Below are 19,389 nucleotides of genomic sequence, written 5' to 3' on the forward strand. Positions count from 1 at the left end.
AATGTGTTGAGGGTCGGGAGTTCCGACGTAAGTCAGGAGTTTCGATGGTCTGAAGTTCTGGCATTCATCAGGAGTTCCGACGCCTCACAACGTTACTGTAACTCAGTTACCGTTGGTGCAGTGTAAGTCATACCCGGTATGCTGTCCGGTATGGCAACGGCTATAAAACAGTTAATTTTTCCAAGGGGGCTATAAATACCCCTAAGCCTCCACCTTTGGAGGTTGCTGATTCTGCTGATACACATACACGTTTTTGAGCCTTGCCAACTCTACTAAACCCTCTCTTAGTGAGTGCGTGATCCAAATAGCAAAATCCATTTATGGGTTAAGAGAGAATTTGAACAAGAGAGCAAGCCACCACTTGAGCACTTTGTCCATATTGTCCATTTTGTGATTCACATTTATTACTCTTGGACTCTTCGGTCCTAGACGGTTAGGCATCGCTAGAGAGCACCCAAGAGATTATGGTGTGCCTCGGAAAGTTTATAACGGTCGATTCCGCTGCCTCGGAATCAACTAGTGGAAGGAGAAAAATGAGTTGGAAAAGACCCCGGCTAGAGTGACCTTAGGGCTGACCTTCGCTGGGTCACCCACAGCCCCCTCAACGGAGAGTAGGACTCGAACGAGTCCGAACTTCAGTAAAACAAATATCGTGTCTCAATTCATATTTCATTCGATATTTGTGTTGCTCTTGCTCTTGTGCAACTTATCTATGTATATTGTCATATCTAGTAGGTACCTGCAATTTGATTTGAAGTTATAAATCGAAAGAAGCGAGTTTAGGGCTGTTCCATTGAAACCATGTATACCAAACACGTCCGGTATTGATCACTTTGCCAGGCTGTTCTGCTGAACACATGCATACCGGACACGTCCGGTATACCTACCGGACACGTCCGGTATTTCCTGCCTGTGCCGAATATATTCATTCTCTGTTCTAACTTTGTGTTGCAGGGTTGTTGCTTCTAGATATACTCTTTATACCTTATATACTCTGTGGCTAACTTGTGAGGGGTGTTACTACTCTTTATTTGGAGTTTCTATTTTGAAAACTCCTTTTACTAATTGTTTCCGCATTTAAATGTGTTAATTTTTAGAAACACCTATTCACCCCCTCTCTAGGTGGCATCCTAGGTCCTTTCACACATAGACATGCCATAGCATTTATTATATCACTTAGCAATGCAGCTTAGATAACTATGTGGACCCTTATTACTCTGTTGACAAATTTAGAGTAGTGTATGCTCAATTAATCCCAACTATGCTTGACAAGACTCAATGGCCTAAAGCAACACATGGATTTTTCATGTATCATCCACTCTTAAAACCCACTTCTGGTAGGTGAAGCAACCAAAGGTTCAATGGATGCACAGACAAGAACAAGAAAAAAGACAGCATAAGTGTCCTATTTGTTTGGAGGTTGGGCATCACTGACATACATGTGAAAAGGGTAATCCAGAAAACAAGAAAGCTCTAGCAGCACTGAGGTAATAAAGTCTGTATATATGTTTAGTACCATAGAAGAGAAGAAATTTAAAGATAAGTGGCCCTGATTTAATATTTTCACTTGTAGGGAACCAAAGAAGAAGAAGAAGGCATCATCTCAATCCAACATTGTGCCGATGGATGATGAAACAACAACACTATCCATGTCTTTTCCACCAAGGTTAACTGAAAATTTTGTGTTCATCGTTATATGAAAACATGCTTTGAATGTAACTTCATTTATATTTACCATAGCCTTAGCGTGGAACCAAAAAATAAGAGAAAAGGCAAGCGTAGCGCTTTTGAATCTACAGGATCAGCAGGGTATGTGTCGGGTTTAAAAACCCAGGGTCCCTCATGGACCGGCTTCCCAGCAAAGGCTCGGCCTAGCAGACGATGTTGCGAACGACGCGTAACTCCAGGGCCGGCCCAAATACCTAAACGACAGGCCAGAAGGACGATCCAATCTCCGAGCGGAAGGCCTCACTAAGGAGGAACATCGCTCGCTTCTGACTCCGGCCCGCCTCTCCGACCGGCTAAGAAAAAGTCCAAACAAGGCACGGCTGAATCTGTAGGATCAACAAGGTACTACTACTGATTTCTATTGATTTTTTACTCAAATAGTCAATTGGAACTCTCACTTAGTTGCTGATTTACTAAGATGTCAATTTTGTACACAATGAGAACATGTTTCTTATCAAATGCATGGAAATTCAAAAAAAATGGCTTATGAACAGATTTGATTTTGTCATAGTTTTTAATCAATAAGCTGTTAGTTCTATACAGTATATCTCTCCAAGTTTAACTAAAATGAATGCCCCATTACATGCATTTTTTATAGGTCCAAAAAAGACTTAAATCAACCTGAACCATCTACGGAGCTTACAAGTGGTGCAGCACCAGCATCAAAACTGTGAAGACCAAGGCTAAGACAAAAGACAAAGCGGAAGAATATAGCTAAAGACATTGCCATAAAAGCCACTGATACTTGATAGCCCTGCGATGGGCACAAGAAGCAAAATATGTAATCCTACTAGCCTTGCAATTAGCACAAGTAAAAGGAGGCTCAGTTTGTGACTTTCATGTGCTTGCAATGTCACTTTTAATATGAACTTGATGTATGCGTCAAACGATATGTCGAACTAGTGCACTGTGAAACTGATGTATGAAAATGATGTATGTGTCGAACACTATGTTGAACTATGTGCTCTGTGCCCCTTTTGAATTTTTAGGATGATGAACTTGTTTAAATTGTGTGCTATGATCAAGTTGACATCATTTTTTACTATAATGTTGGAGGTCTGGATGTTGCATTCCTATCAAAAAGTGCTTAAAAATTTGTGTTATGAAAATTGGATTCAAAGTGCTCAAAATTATGTTGTTATGCTGCCTGGGTGACCTTTGGTTTCTCATAATGTCTCCGGGGCAGTTTGGTCATTTTATGTGCCACTTAACAGTGTTAGAGGCAGAAGATGACGGTAAGATCAGATTAGAAAATGAAACTTCAAGTGAGGCCAAATGGTTAACAAATTTTGTTTCAGGGCCAAGAAAGAAAGACAACTTTAAACTAGGGCCAAATAAGAAATTTTCTCGTAAATATTTGGTGCGGGAAACGTTTTACCGCCGCTGCCGATCCTTTTTTTGTTACCGCGACACTCATTTTATTTGGTGGCATTTTTTTTTCTTTTGTCACGATGAATTGGTAACTCATACTCGCGGCGCGCGGTGACGTGGCAGTGTTTGGTTTGTGACCCAACTCGGCCACACCTACGGTGACGGCACCACACTTTTGTAACGGTGATATTTGAGGGCGTGTTTGGTTGCACACCGCAACTCGCCACGCTAAAAGTTTGGTAACTTTAGCCGTTGCTTGGTTGCTATGTAAACTTTAGCTGCTGCTTGGTTGCTGTGTAAATTTTGGCCGCCATAGCTATAGTGTCTGTGGCGAAGGTGTGGCGTGTGGCAGCCATTCTTCCCGGCCCGCCACACGAACGTACGGCATGGCTGGCCATGGCGTGTAACCAAACAAACCATCGACGCCACACTTATGGTAGAAACTCACTCTATAAAAATATGACTACCAAAAGTCCATCACCAACGAAACACCACCACCAATAGCTATGGACAGCCTTAGTGTGGTGGTGGTGTGGTGCAAGGTGGTTGGAAACCAAACGCGCCCCTAGTTTATTTTATGTGCCATCACTCACCAAAACCTCGGCAGCCAAATCCGACGTCACACGTTTGGTGTCGCACAAAGCTGGTGTGGTGTGTATCATACAAATTGCTCAAACCACGCCAAACTCGGGCGTGCCACATTTTGGAAGCCAATGTTTATTTTATAACTGGTTTTGGTTGTTATAACTTTTCAATGTAAACGCTTGTAGAAACTTGCCAAAAATGACGTTCATCATTAATCTGACATATATTTAGGACTTTATTTCTCCTAGGTGGCCACACCTCAGATACGATATGCCAAAACCGCGGCGCACAAATCATATACTAGACATTTGGTGGCAATTGCTGCCAAAGGCTAAAAGGGCAAGTGTCGCGGCCCAAACCATGGGCGAAGTTAGGAACTGCTATATAAATTAAGGGTCAAGTGTTAGAGCTGGAGCATGATATATAATTAAATATTCGGGAGCTCGTTCCTAAGTAATCTTTTTCGTGTTTGGGATAATAGCTGTTACTTAACGATATTATTATTCTTACAAAGTATGAAGAGGGCAAGAAAATACTTGGGAGTGATGCATCAAGGCGGACAAGATCAATATCAACATCAAATCAAGTTGGAGGTCTAATCAATATCAAGTTCTAAGTCTAGCTTGGACTCCAAGAGCATCCTGCACTGAAATCGTCGTCCAGATCACATACAAACTCTGCTTTTTTATATATTCTATGTCAAATTCCTTACAAGTCAGATAAATTGTTGAAATAAGTGAACTTACGGAGTTCGTCAAGGTGCTTGGTCACTGTTTTTTGGGCCCTTACGCCGTACATATCGTGTCAAAGTTCATTAGGGGCGCCATCACACAAATTAGGTTTTGGGTTCTGCTTAGACTAATATTTTGAGCATTTACCGTTTATCAGTTTGTAAGACCCAACTTCGAGTGTCTAGTCTTTTTAGAAAATTCAATTGCATTATTTCTTGTTTTTTATTTGTGCTCTTCAATCCGCATACATGGTTTAGCCTTTATGGTTAGGTCAACCATGCACACGGTTGATAACATGCTGTTGCGATTGCAGGGTTTGGTTATTGTTAATCAGAAGCTGGATCTTGTGTGTGGTGTGTCAAATTTTACACCAAACCAAGAGTTACCTCCCCTAATAGAACTTGGAAGATCGAACACCCCGTTTACATCAGCCGACCATGATCGAACACCCCGTTTACATCAGCCGACCATGCAGGCATGCAGCTCGATCTAGTCCCAAGCGTCTGAAATGAGATATCCGAAATTGTTGTCTAGGCCAAACACAGTTTGTGAGTGATGGTTCATTTTTATGATTGTCTTTTCGCTTTCTATGGTTTATATTTTGGAAAACACCGTGAGCTGGTATCATGAGATTGTTGGCCTGATAGCTGCCCTTCTTCTGTCTCGTTTTGATGCATGGGAGTTAAATGAAGAAACACAAGCTGTGTCTTGTTTCTCAGAAGGCTAGAAAGGAACTAGTTTCCCTATAGAATTAAGGTTTGATAGTATAGTACCTATTGCGGCCGTTTGGTTACGTGAATTGATTTTGATTCTCCCGAGAATCACGAAACACAACAGAAATGCTATGATAGCGAAACATTTCAGCCAAGAAACATTTTTCGTTCTTTGTCTTCGCTCCTAAATCGGCCGAAGGGTGGTTTCGTAGCGATTTTGTTTCGTTTCTTTTACCTCTTGTATATGTATTAACTTTACTTTTTTAGTTACAATCTCTTTTTAATGCAACAAATTAAAATGAATTGTATTTAAGTTACCATCACCTAAAAAGTTTAGATTTTTTCAAACATATTTTTGCTAATATAATTTTTAAGAAAAGATGTTTTTTTTTCTCGTGAATAAGAATCTACCCTACAAGCTAAATAGTTTCATAAGTTGATCCTGGTTCATCTCCTAAAATATTTCTCGAGAGAATTCGAATTTGAAACTTTTTCTACTAGAGTCTAAATCTCTATCGAACCACAACCTTAGGGCGCGTTTAGTTGGCAAAATTTTTTGGTTTTGGCTACTGTAGCATTTTCATTTGTATTTGGCAATTAGTGTCTAATTATGGACTAATTAGGTTCGAAAGTTTCGTCTCACGATTTCTCACCCAACTGTGCAATTAGTTTTGTTTTTCGTCTATATTTAGTACTCAATGTATGTGCCGTAAGATTCGATGTGACACTTTCGGGTGAAAATTTTTGGAATCTAAACAGGGCCTTAATCAGATGTTGGCAACACTGTTGGCCCGTTGTTCTGCGTAGGAGTACATCGTGTTTGTTCTGTAATGACGCATCAAAAGACGGCAAAAGTCAAAAGAGCAGAGTCAAAGCGTTGTACTCCAGTGGTCGTTGCCGTTTCGTCCTTGGCTTGGACTTCCCCGTCCTCGGATTTCATCCGTGTCGCCTTGCCGCACGCTAGGCACGTGCAGCGGGTGCACGGCGGCGGGGGCGGGGGCGGGGGCGGGGGCGTGCCAAGACGAAGGGGAAGGAACGCCCGAAAGTCGTTTCGTGCGGACTCAGCCGCGGACGACACGCGGGCTCCACGCCAGCGGACAGCTGGGGCCCACGCCGCAAGTTGCTCTGCCAGCTTTGCCTAGGACAAGGACAGCTGGCCCCCACCCGACGGTGGACGCGGTGGAACGCAGACGTTGGCAGGTGGCCCATGGCGCTCAGTGCGCTTTGCCACTTTGCCCCCTGGTTCATACGGAAAACACAAATGTTACCTCCTAACTTTTCAAAAGAAAAAAAGTTTACCTCCTCAACAGTGCCTCGGCTTGAGGATTATATGGTCGGCGGAAATTACCTAGACCTAATCAATGGTGCCTCAATTCGAGGATCCCATTTTAACACGCTGAAAACAAATCATGGCAACACAATCTGACCTTATGGGTGCAGCACGCGCGTGGGTTCCTGCTTCCCGTCCACGGTCCACTACGATTGTTAAGAAGACAAGCTTTCGCCTTTAGGACGTGTTTGTTGAAGCGTTTTTCTTGGGAGCTCCAATGCTATAGGCAGAAGACAACGATGTTAGGCTGTTAGCCATAGGCGTATGAAATCGGACGCATAGATATGGTGCCAGAGCAGCTTCGCACAAGAGCAAACCAAATAAACCTTTGCTTTCACTCCATACATACTGCCCCTAGCTAGATCCTAAAAATTAAAGTCCAAATTTATGCATCAAGAGGGCTCAAGCCTCAAAATACCGGACATATTCTAGTGTTGGATTGAGCGATAACTTATCATGTTATTTGAGATCTTGCATGCCAACCGGTCTCACAATGTCTTTGATCAACGGCTTCCCTAGAATCCTTTATATTTGGGTACAATTCTTATATGCTTGTATGTGCAATATTATAGGACAGAGGGAGTAAGAGTGTGTTTGATTGTGGCCGCAGCTCGCCTCGCCACAATTGTGGCACGATGCACTTCAAAGCGTTGTTGTTTGGTTCATGCTTAGTTGAAGGCAGCCACCAAAGCACCCAGACTCAAAAGCCACCACAGAGTGTGCCGTAGTACTTCTACGCCTATGTTGCGGCGCCGCCGCAACTTGCCACAATCTAAATCATGGCGCGGCGTGGCCTAGAACCAAACATCCTCTAAAAGAAACGCCATCAGATTCCCTTTCCCTTAAAGTCATCTATAAGAACCGAGAAAACTAAATTTGTGCTTTTAGGGACTATTGTTGCAGTAGAGTAAGAAAACCCATCGCTTTTTATTAGGGTGGGACCCACCTGTCAATGGCTAAAAGCATCTTCTTCTGTCATGGTCTCTTCTCTCTCTCATTCACGACATGCTCACCCAGCGTGGCGGCGGCGTGGCCCGCATGTGGTGGTAGTGTGACTTGCGCGCTTGGCCGCTCGCCCTCGCGATGATGGCCCAAGATGGCCAGTGTGGGCCCGAGATGCTAGTGCTAGAAGGAGAGGAAAAGGGATTGAGGAAAAAAAAGTTGGCCTCTATTTTAGGGATTGAGTAGGGAAAGAGCTGTGCTCGAGTATTTTTTAACCTTATTCTTCTCTATGACAGTTTGTAGAGAAAAAGGATTATTTTTTCAATATGATGAGTTGACCTAAAAGACCTCATTCTTGCACAAAATGGTGCCATTTGTAACGAAATTTGTAAATAAATCCCTATATATCAAAGAAGCCCTCAAATTTAGCGCTCCCTACAAGCTCCCACGAATTGACACGAAATTGTTGGATGCGACTGCAAAGTTGCAAGATTTGTACATTGAATTGAAAAAAAAAATCCCAACCGAAATGCGCAAAATAGCGGAATTCACATCATCAAAAAGCATGACCATGAATGCCCCCCACGCACCGAACCTCAATTAAAAACCGCAGAAAAGGAATCCATTCGACCATCCATAAAAAGCACGGCGACGCGGTCACCACTACGGCACCGCCGCCGCCGCCGCCACCCTCGACCTCTGAAGAGGCAGCAACCCGGGGACGCCTCTCCCATCCACGCGCGCACCCTTCCACTCCCAAAAACCTAGCCGCGCGCGCCACCTGCATCCCATGGCGGCCACCGCGGCCGCGGCGGGGACCGGGTCCTCCTTCCTCTCCCCGCGCCGCAGTAACAGCGCCGCCTCCTTGTCGTTCCGCGCCGCTGCCTCGCGCTTCCGCTCGCCGGTGAGCGTTCGTCTCGTTGCGGGGGCTTTCTGATTGATGTGTGATGCCTATGAAAGTGTTGAGGTCTTGTGGTTGGTCTTCTTTTGGTGTGCGCAGAGATGCGTGCTCGGGAGCGAGCAGCTGCGGGTGGCGCAGGAAGGGAAGCGGATGGGCGGGGCTGAGCCCAGGGTCGCCGCGTGGACGCCAAAGATGCCCGCGCCGGAGGCCAGGCTTGCCGCACTGCCAAGGGAGCTGCGGGACTCCAGGATGAAGATCTTCTCCGGCACGGCCAACCGCCCGCTCGCTCAGGTGGGGTCTCTGACTTTGTTCGTCCATGTTAGGCCGCTTGGTTCCGTGAGTTATTACAGGAAACAAAAACTTTTGTTTTCATTTTTATGCAACCTGGGGGCTATAGTGCTTTATTTCCTGTTCTTTGACTGGTTTTAAGTCGTCAATGGCACCGTGCATGATAATTGTACTTATACAGTTACGCGCATAATTGCAGTTGGATTTGGTGCTTTACATGAAAGGGATGTCTCTGCAGTTGAAATTCGAATATTTTTTAAACGTGCAAAATGTTTATTTTATGCATTTTATATCTTTCATCAACCACTATGATTGTGAATACTGACTTTTGTGCCAGTAGCTTTAAGGTGCTTGCATCTTTTCATTTGTACGGTTTCTAGATTTTGATGATTGATTCACTATGGTCGTGGCGACATTTGCTTCGAAACACACTACTGAAAATTGTCATGTCCTTCTCTGTATTTACTTTCTAGGAAATTGCTGCTTACCTGGGTGTAGACATCGGCAAGATCCTGATCAAGCGCTTTGCTGATGGAGAAATTTATGTGCAACTGCAAGAGAGCGTGAGAGGATGTGATGTGTTCTTGATCCAGCCCACATGCTCTCCTGTCAACGAAAACCTCATGGAGCTCTTCATCATGATTGATGCATGCCGGCGGGCTTCAGCACGGTCTATTACTGTTGTTATTCCATACTTTGGTTATGCTAGAGCAGACAGAAAGGTATTAGCTAAATGTTACAGTGATTTAGTTTATAACCTAGTTAGTTCAGATTCAGAATTTGACGTAAAATATTACAAAATCAGATTATTTTGCAGCGCATTGCTTCTGATTTCAATGTGTTTCCTGCCAAAATGCAAATAAAAGCAACACCATCAAAGTAAGCTTCAACATTTGAGCTCCTTGTCAAGGATTGCTGTAAGGGCAGTGTACACTGCTGATGCTGATTTGTGATAAAGTTTGCCACTTGTTTGGTTCTCCAACTTTATTATGGATCCAAAAAATCTTCCAATGCTGATTTTCATGCAATAAAGTTGGCAATTTGTCTTGTACCCCAGCTTTATTGTGGATCCAAAAATCAAGCATTTCCTTGCTGCTGCCTTACCTTTGATAAAATCCATCTATTATGAATGACTCCTATTCCTCTAATTGTATTACTTTATATACTAGTACCACTATGGGTTTCCAGGTACTCCCTCCATTCCAAATTATAAGACGTTTTGGCTTTTCTAGGTACATAGCTTTTGCTGTGCACTTAGATATACACTATGTCTATTTATCTAGAAAAGCCAAAACGTCTTATAATTTGGAACGGGGGAGTATTAAGGAGGATCAGAGCTGCCCAACTTAAATTAAAGAAAAAATTACTGCTTCATTTGCTTTAATATCTGAACATCTAGCTTTTCTTTTGTTTCTTTTGTTCAACTGCACAATGTCTTTGGTAATGCAGGCTCAAGGGCGTGAGCCCATTACTGCCAAACTTGCTGCAAATTTACTTACTGAAGCTGGTAGCGACCGTGTCATTGTATGTGATATTCATTCTACGCAAGCGTTGGGGTACTTTGACATTCCTGTGGATCATATATATGGGCAGGTAGTGAGAGTTCTTTCTTTACAGCGTTTGATTTGAATGTTGCATCTCATTGAAATCCTCATCTGAAATTTCTAGCTGATTACTAATTCGTGTCATCCTTGGTATCTGTAGCCTGTGATTCTGGATTATCTGGCCAGCAAGACAATATCTGAAGATCTTGTGGTTGTTTCTCCTGATGTGGGCGGTGTTGTAAGAGCACGCGCATTCGCTAAGAAATTATTGAACGCTCGTTTAGCTATTGTTGATAAAAGAAGACAGGGTCATAACATGTCAGAGGTGAGACCTTTGGATTGAACCAATCCTTATTTCACAGCCCCACCCTTGTATCAAGGTTCTAGAAACGGGATAGGAGTTTTCCTGGTCAGCAGACTATAAATCTGCCCCTTTTTCTTTTTTTTTTTCTTTTTAAGTTCCTTGAGTTTGAAACTTCTCAATACAATGATTGACTATATTCTTTATACCTGTATAAATTTATTAGTACTACAATTGTATGCAAGTATTTTTATCACCTGATGTTTTGTTAAGCTATCTATGTTGGTCATCCATGTTTCTGACTTGTGCTGATCTGTGTGCAATAAAATGCAATTATACCTTGCAAAACTACAGAGGCTTATATCATATTTTTGAGTTTCCTACTTCTGAGTACGGTTTCCCTTCAGGTTATGAACTTAATTGGTGATGTGAAAGGAAAAGTGGCTATCTTGATTGATGACATGATTGACACAGCAGGTTTGCAATCTGATTTTTAGCTTTTTGGCTGCACGCTTGCACGTATTAGTTAGTTTATTCCATCCAATAGTCACATATTTTTAACATTTTGATCAAATCCAGGGACAATCACTAGTGCAGCGGCTTTGTTAAAGCAGGAGGGAGCAGAAGCTGTATATGCTTGCTGTACACATGCTGTTTTCAGGTTTTCTAGTTGGTTTTATTGAATATATACTTCTGTTTTTGGTATTTTATGGCAGATCTCATATATGACGCGGCTTCATAACACCATACAAAAAAGTACAGCAGCGGCAGTAGTTAGTAGTTAACATTTGTAGGTCATATTAACTTTGCTAATCTTGCGGGCACCCATATCACTAGCATTAGCAGAGTTAACGATATGATTGCTAGAATCGTATGCAGTATGTTTTCTACCCCTTTTTTACTAGCATTTTCATGTGATGTTTTATAATATACTTTCATGTATATTAGTGGTCAAAGTTCTAAAGTTTGCGCACACATCCGTAATCATCATGCATCCGTAATCATAACACTGTACAAAAAAGTACAGCAGCGGCAGTATTAGTAGTTAACATCTGTAGGTCATAGTAACTTTGCTAATCTTGGGGGGCACCCATATCACTAGCATTAGCAGCTAATCTTAACGATCTGATGCTAGAATTGTATGCAGTATGTTTTCTACCCCTTTTTTACTAGCATTTTCATGTGATGTTTATAATATACATTCATGTATATTAGTGGTCAAAGTTCTAAAGTTTGCGCACACATCTGTAATCATCATGCATCCATAATCATCACGCATTTGAGAATGGAGGGAATACTCTATTACCTATAATTAGGACTGCTCAACTCCAATTATAGAAGTAACCTTTAAATTGCATTGTTTGCCATGGGTCACTCGTTAATCAAGGTTTACTTTGATCAGACTTGAAAATGGTGTCCATTTGCAACATCACAATCAGGAATATGAGGCCTCTGAACATAGCTCATGGTATTTTGTTGTAGGAAGGTGCCTGAGGAAATCTTGTCTACACAGTCACTCGTCTAAATTTGACTACTAATAAATTTGCTTGTTTGATGCTCAGTATGCTTGGTGACCTGCACTTTATTTCAGAAAGTAGCAGGAGGCTTTATTTGGTTTGGCACAATTGTTGTCTTTATATTCTAATAACATGCTTATTCCTTTTATAAGATGTTTATACTAAAATGGTTGACTTTTCAGCCCACCCGCAATTGAAAGGCTTTCTGGAGGCGTCTTTGAGGAAGTTATTGTGACAAACTCCATCCTGCTGCCAGAAGACAAATGCTTCCCCCAGCTGACGGTGCTTTCAATGGCAAACCTTGTAGCGGAAACAATTTGGCATGTTCATCGTGATGGCTCCGTCAGCAGCATCTTCCAATAGCAGAAACGCTTAGCATCATCTCGTCTTACATTTGTGTGGTATAGACTATAGAGAAGGCACCCAGTGCCTGTTCTGTTTGCCTATTTCTTAGGGCGTCAATTTCGGCGGCAAGGTATAATAAGGTGGTATTGCTGATGTACGTGGTGATAATAAGGTGGTATAACTGGTGTTACGGTGTGCGTGGGGATAATAATAAGGTGGTATGCTGGTGTATGTGGGTGATAATTCTGCGTCATGTTACTGAGTATGTTCAGCTCCTGACCTGCCTCTTATGTGGAGGCTCAGTCGTAGCAATTGGATAATGTGGGGTGCGAGAGGTTCGGGTGTTCATGCCATCCTGACAGGATTGAAATGGCAGAATGGTTAGCTTTGATGATTGAGTTTGTTACATACAGTACTAAGGTATTATCTTGTGAAGTGTGCTATTTTACAGTTCTAAGTACTTGGGTACAGGTAGGTAGGTGGGTCTTTTTTGCCACGTGATTTGAGACAAAACCAACGATCCGTACATTGTTTGCCGTCTTTTAATTTGTCTTTGGAAATTTCCAATCCCTTAATGCATGTGTAGTGTAACAAAGGAATAACTCGTAGAATGGTATGCTAGTGTCTCTTATAGTCATAAATTTTAAATTTTAGTTTATGATGAGGTGGTTCCTTTCTAGAATAACTTTAGCTCAAACATCATCCAGAATCGTACCTGCCATCGAATATGACAAAGACAAGACGGCTTACGGATGCTAATGTTGCCTTATGTGCGAGGATCGATGGATCAAATGTGATCCGAGGCTCCGAGCCTAGCGCCACTGTGGCGTTCGCCGGTAGCACACGGGCCGGCGTTCGTCAAGCTTCCAGGTCCGGATCCTCCTAGTTCGAATCATTTCTCTGTGAAGTTGCATAGGGCCTTGTTTAGATGCCATCTAAATTCTAAGTATTTTCACTCTTTCTCCATCATATCAATTTTTAGCCGCTTGCATGGAGTATTAAATGTAGGTAAAAAAAATAACTAATTGCACAGTTTAGTTCGAAATCACGAGATGAATCTTTTAAGCCTAGTTGATCCACGATTGGACAATATTTATCAAATAAGACGAAAGTGCTACTATTTATCGGGTTGAAATTTTTTCGCAATCTAAACGAGGCCTAGGTAACAACTGACATGCGTATAGTAGAAATGCTTCTCTTAGTCTCATCGTATTGCCGAGGTGGCACCTTACATTTTACAGGGCTACCAATTTTGACATCACCGAGTATAGGGTGGCGGGCTCCTGATCTGCCGCGTGATGCAGAGTTTTAGTCGTAGTATGAATCACATAATGCTTTGTATTGTGGGGTAAGGGATTTATGTGTTCATCCATGTCACCTCCACAAGATGGCAATTGATTAGCTCCGTCGAATGTGTTACTAGTTTTCTTGAGCGACTTTGTTACTCCGTATAGGAACTAAACCTAGCTTAGTCGGTTGAGAGGTAATAATGGATCATGCCCATACAACTCAAGTCCTCGAAATTTAGGTGTGTATGTTTTTAATCAATCAACTAAAAAGACGTAGTACACATAGTTATGGACATTGAGACCAGAACTGAGACACTTGATGATGTGCTCTCTCCGACGGCAGAACATAGACACTTGATGACGCTCTCTCTGACGGCAATACGGTCTCATTGTGTGTGATCGGTGATTGATGCCAATAGGATATGACAGTGTAACTGTGTGAGTGGTGAATCCCTGGTGCCTCTTTTTTTTTTCTATGACATATTAATCATATTTGTTTGTGCGGAATTAAACGAGGATAACTTTTATATGAAAATTGTAGCTCTCGTTGAGACCTACAACTTTCTAGTTTTGGGGGCATTGTAAAGTGCTTATTACCGGCACTTGACCTCGCCTAAGGCGTCGCCAAGGCGCATTGTAAAAACTATCTCTTTCTTAATACAAAGGCGCGCAAACCTTCACTACCCCAGTTCTTTACATTACTGTCGGTTTAAAACCCCTCTTCACTGCCAGATTTTGAAACGACAATACATACCGGCAGTGGTGGTGGTGGTGGTGGTGGTGGGGGGGGGGGGTGTCATCACTACCGGTTCTAACAAAACCAACAATGATATGGTTTTCAGAAAATTCAAAAAACAGGCTGAAAAATAGGGATTTTTTTAATACCGGGAGAGACCTCACTGGATAGCCACACAGTCACGTGTCGCAAGCCACAAGTCACGCAATTTTTCGCGTGAAAAACACACTACGCAGCCACCGACGCTCGAACTCCCGAGCTCCTACTTAGCATGTTCGTCCCCTAACCACTCCACCTGTAAGAAGCTTGTGTCCAAATGAGATTTTTGTCCTAGCCATTTTATGTTCATCTGATTTTGAAATAAGTATTTGGGATCCTAAACGAATTCAAATGAAAAAGTTGTCAACTACAAAGTTTTATAACTTTTCGAGATCTACAACTTTGGTTTTGGTTATTTCTCCATCCGAGGTCATTTGAAGAATTTGAATTTCAAATTTGAGAAAATTCAACCGTATTTTACACTACATAAATGATTTCAAATGAAAAATTTGTCAACTACAAAGTTGTATAACTTTTCAAGATCTAAAACTTTTGTTTTGGGCGTTTCTCCATCCGAGGTCGTTTAAAAAATTCAAATTTTAAATTTTAGAAATCAAACGTGATTTTCGTTTGATAGATGATTTCAAACGAAAAATTTGTCAACTACAAAGTTGCATAACTTTTTTAGATCTACAACTTTTGTTTTGGTTACTTCTTCATCCGAGATCTTTAAATATCACTACACACTCACTTATGACTTTGGAACATATGTAGTTAGTGTTAACTTATATGAAATCTTGCCAATCAAATAGAAGGACATCATAACGACTTCAAACAAAAAAGTTATGAACTACAAAGTTGCATAACCTTTTGAGATCTACAACTTTTGTTTTGTACGTTTCTGCATCCGAGATCCTTAACTACCACTCCACACTCAATTATGACTATGGAGCATATGGTACTCCTTTGGTATTAACTCTATAAAATCTTGTAGTGTATATTTGGATATCCAAACAATCTCAAATCAAAAAAGTTTGAACTACAAAGTTGTAGATCTCGTCGAGTACTACAACTTTGATATAAAGTACGTCTTCATCGGATATCATATGAGAAAGTTATGAAGTTTTCTTGCAGCATATCACTGTCGGTTCAAGTTACGAACCGACATTGATTGTCGGGTTCATAAACCCGAGGTCCCCAATGGACCCGCTTCCCTACAAAACTTGGCCCAGCAGGTGGCGCATCGACAACACGCGCCTGGGCTGGCCTAGATACATAATGACAGGCCAAGACCACGATCCGGTCCCCGACCGGCACCTCCTGCCAGGAGATCTGGTCGGAGCCCCGACCGGAAGGCCTGGCCGTGGTGTGACCGCAGTCCGACTCTGACCACCTTTCTCCGACCGAGGATACGCCAGACCTCTGCTTACTGCTCTTTCTCGACCGACACGGTCGGGGCCGACTGGGAATGACTGACCAAGGACGCCCGCTCGGTGTGGGCCCGGGGAGCAGGCAAAGCAGATAAGGTAAGGCGCTCAAGTCAACAGCAATACCGAGGACCGTACCCTGCCATGCCCTGCGCACCTACAAGACGGTGCCGTCTGGCCATGTCAGACGAACACTGTACAGCCTGCCAGACGAGTCAGAGCATAAACAGTATTGTGGGCACCGTCGTGTGCCGTACCAGGCGAACACTGTATAGCCTGCCAGACGCGTCAGAGCATAAATAGTATTGTGGACGCCGTCGTTTGCCATACCAGGCGAACACTGTACAGCCTGCAAGACACAACAGAGCATGAACAGTAAGGTGGGCAATGGCGGCATAAACAGTATGGTGGGCGATGGTGGCTATCCCGTACCCGATGACGTGGGCAACAAGACTAGGCAGCGCCCGTATACCCTCTCTCTCTTTCTCTCTAACTTGTAAGGCCATCCCCTTCAACTATAAAAGGGGATGTGCTCTCTTCTAAAAAAGGGGACCTCAGGACTCGACAACTCGAAGACTCGAGGACTCTAGGACGACAGCTCAACAACTCTAGAGCTCGACAGCTATACAGTATACATGCTCTCAACAGCTGATAAGCTCGGACATGTAGAGCATATGCTCCAATACTTAGCATACGTTTGAGCCCCCATCACTCTCTTCCACTCGGACTAGAGTCTGATCGGGCCTTTTTCACCCCCATCTCATTCCTTACTCATTTGTAACCCCACAACAAACTTCGAGCACCTGGGCTCAGGAATAAAGTCACTGATCGACTGAATCTGGACGTAGGGCACGTTGCCTAAACCATTATAAATCCTATGTCATCGCGTGCTAGGCCACATCCGATCATAGTGCACGACAAAACTATAAATAACGCCCCCACGCTCGAATTAGATTCCGCGCCAACGAATCGCATCCGGCCGCCCACGACCGATCCCGCGCCAGTGACCGCGTCCGACCATCCGCAACTCTATCCCCATCCCAGTTGTGTCCTCAGCGTCAAGCCCGCCATGCCGCACTGCTCCCCTCGTTGCGGCGCCATCCCCGCCATTCCCCCATCCTCCGTCGCGCTCTATCTTGCACGCGCCCCTTCCCCTGTCCTAACGTCTCATCTCCTCCGCAACATCCATTCGACCGTTGCAACATATGCAATATAATATTGAAACATTTTTGGATAGTAATTGCAATATCTAGATGAAACACATCAAACATGCGTCTGAAACATTTGAACATACATTTGCACCATAAGTCTAAAACAGATAAAACATGTGGAACATACACTTAAAACATACATGTGTAGCCATTACAACATATGCAACATCAAATCCTTTGCAATATCAAGATAAAACACATGAAACATACAGATGAAACGCATGAAACATATGTATGAAACAACTTAAACACATAAAACATATACATGCAACATACATATATAGCCATTGCAACATACGCAACATACAAATGAAACACTTGGAAACAACTTCTGAAACACACCTGAAACAAAACATGGCGTCGCCGGCAGCCATGGCCTACCTGGTGGGGAACTACGGTAGCCAGCAAGTGGTGCTCGGGTGCAGTGGAGAGGGAGGATGGCGGCGAGTGCTGAGTAGCGGTGGGGAGACAGGAAAGCAAGCGGCGGCGCTCGGGCGCGGTGCAGCATGCCGCTGCATTGCGGGCGTGGCGAAGCAAGCCGTGGCGATGCGGACGCGGAGAGTTGGTATGAGAATGGACGGGGAAACACAAGGACGGCAGGATGCTGGCTCATACAATTTTTTTATTCAAGCTTCGGTTCTATGGCCTTGGACCTGTGCTCACGTGAGCCACACAAATGTTTATACAATTCGGGAGACCATCGGTCCACGTTTGAGACAGGCCTGGCTCCCAACCAGTGCTAAATCTAGCTAGCTCATGTTCAAACGAGTTAAAGACTCAACAACATTAAGACAAACAAAATGCTCACGCAGCAGCTCACGAATAAGCTTAAAGATGTTGCCACAAGCGCTGAGGTCTCTGGAACTGGTTTGAATAGCTTCACAGGGCCGAGTTGAGTCAGTCTCTAACTGAATACGAGAAGTTCCATATTGTTCCGCATACTCTAATGCCTTTAGACACGCTCCAGTAAGAACTACATCTCTAGCAGCGTCCCGAATGATGAAACCCCACACACCCATCGAATATTCCTTCAGAAAGGCTCCATCAATGTTGATTTTCATCCATTCATCCTCCGAAGGTTTCCAGCTTTGCTTGTTGGGAGCTATGACAAGTCTGTTTCGCACCATCAGCTGTGGTCCCTCGCAAGCCATTAACAGAGAACCATTCTGGCCACTTCCTAACTAGTCTACATCAGCTCGCCAGCGTTCACTTTGTTCCTGTTGTCCCACCATTTCCATAAGACAGTACTACTTGGATACATAAGCCTGTATCTAGTGGCATCGACAAAGATCGTAAAATCCACGACACACATGCTAGCTCTATAGCTTAGGATCTGTTTGGGACAACTCCAAATGATCCAGGTCTACCAAAATCAACTTCGAATCCTTTTTTTTATTTTACCCCAAACATTTCCCCACCATAAGATCTGAAGCCATCAAAAGTCCGATTTAGGGGCTAGACCCATGGATTCCATGATCACCTCAAGGGACGCTCTAAAAACGCAAGTTTCGTACATCTCATGAAGTTGGGTGTGGTAATTATCCACCAATACCACCTATTAGACAAATCTTTCCACAGTACCGGTTTGATTTCTGTTTCCCGTCGCAACTACAGTAATCGACTCGTCTGTACTCCGGACCAGCTGCTTGAAGTTGATGGGCGTGTACTGTGTTGGGCCGTCGTAGAAGGCCTGGACTCCGAATTTATTGTTTTTTTTGTCTTTTTTTTTTAAGTTTTTCACAAATCTGCCCCTAGAGGTATACTTTCAAAATCTAGACCCTCGTCTCGGCGCCGACATAATTGACACCGAGCTTACACATCTCGACGCCAAAGCATTTGGTGCCAAGGTCTTGGGTCGACGTAGGCGTCGACGCAGACGTGACGGTGACATGGTAGCCACCTCGGTGCCGGGGTCATTGGCGCCGGGATTATTGACGCCGAGCTTGACGCCAAGATTTATGGCGCCGAGGTGGTGTTTTAAACCAGCGCCCAACCTTCGTGGCCGATGCTTCTTCCTTTTCTTTGTCCTCCCTCTCGGGTTTTTGCTCTCCCCACTTCTTCCTACCTCACGAATCGGCATATTGGACCTTGAAAACTTTGATTTGATTCGTAGATCTTCGAGAGAAAGGTATCATCGCTCCCATCCTAGTTTTTTTCGCATCGATTCAGTATATATTAATCATATTTTTCAACCTAAGAATCGTCATTACTTAGGGTTTCATGCAATTTTTAATATTTGTATTATACAACCGTAGGATGCCAAGGCGTGAAAAAGCTAGCAAATCAAGGTAACCTCAGCGCATGTTGTTATATTATGGGTTCATTGTTGTGAATCAAATGGTAACCCCAAGGTTTAGGGTTTAATGTTAATTGGTTTCGGTTCTTAGAACG

The 19,389-nt window shown here is 43.3% G+C and overlaps 1 protein-coding gene across 3 annotated transcripts; it reads left to right on the forward strand.

Moving 5' to 3' along the window:
* The first annotated feature begins 7,984 nt into the window (after positions 1 to 7,984).
* On the forward strand, positions 7,985 to 12,690 carry LOC136521285 (ribose-phosphate pyrophosphokinase 2, chloroplastic-like). 3 transcript variants are annotated; one of them, XR_010775520.1, is made up of 9 exons: positions 7,985 to 8,304; positions 8,401 to 8,592; positions 9,063 to 9,311; positions 10,039 to 10,182; positions 10,294 to 10,458; positions 10,842 to 10,911; positions 11,014 to 11,095; positions 11,917 to 12,048; positions 12,134 to 12,269. XR_010775520.1 is itself a non-coding variant. In XM_066514991.1 (8 exons), exons 1-8 carry the CDS (start codon positions 8,191 to 8,193, stop codon positions 12,312 to 12,314), a joined length of 1,197 nt encoding a protein of 398 aa, XP_066371088.1. In that variant the 5' UTR covers positions 7,985 to 8,190; the 3' UTR covers positions 12,315 to 12,690. The 3 variants fall into 3 exon arrangements, 2 of the variants coding, with proteins under 2 accessions (XP_066371088.1, XP_066371089.1); XM_066514991.1 differs by lacking the exon at positions 11,917 to 12,048 and having other exon boundaries at positions 12,134 to 12,690; XM_066514992.1 differs by having other exon boundaries at positions 11,917 to 12,274.
* Positions 12,691 to 19,389: the final 6,699 nt, after the last annotated feature.

This window comes from Miscanthus floridulus, chromosome 18, assembly GCF_019320115.1.
Source record: "Miscanthus floridulus cultivar M001 chromosome 18, ASM1932011v1, whole genome shotgun sequence".
In the NCBI taxonomy this organism is placed as follows: Eukaryota; Viridiplantae; Streptophyta; class Magnoliopsida; order Poales; family Poaceae; genus Miscanthus; species Miscanthus floridulus.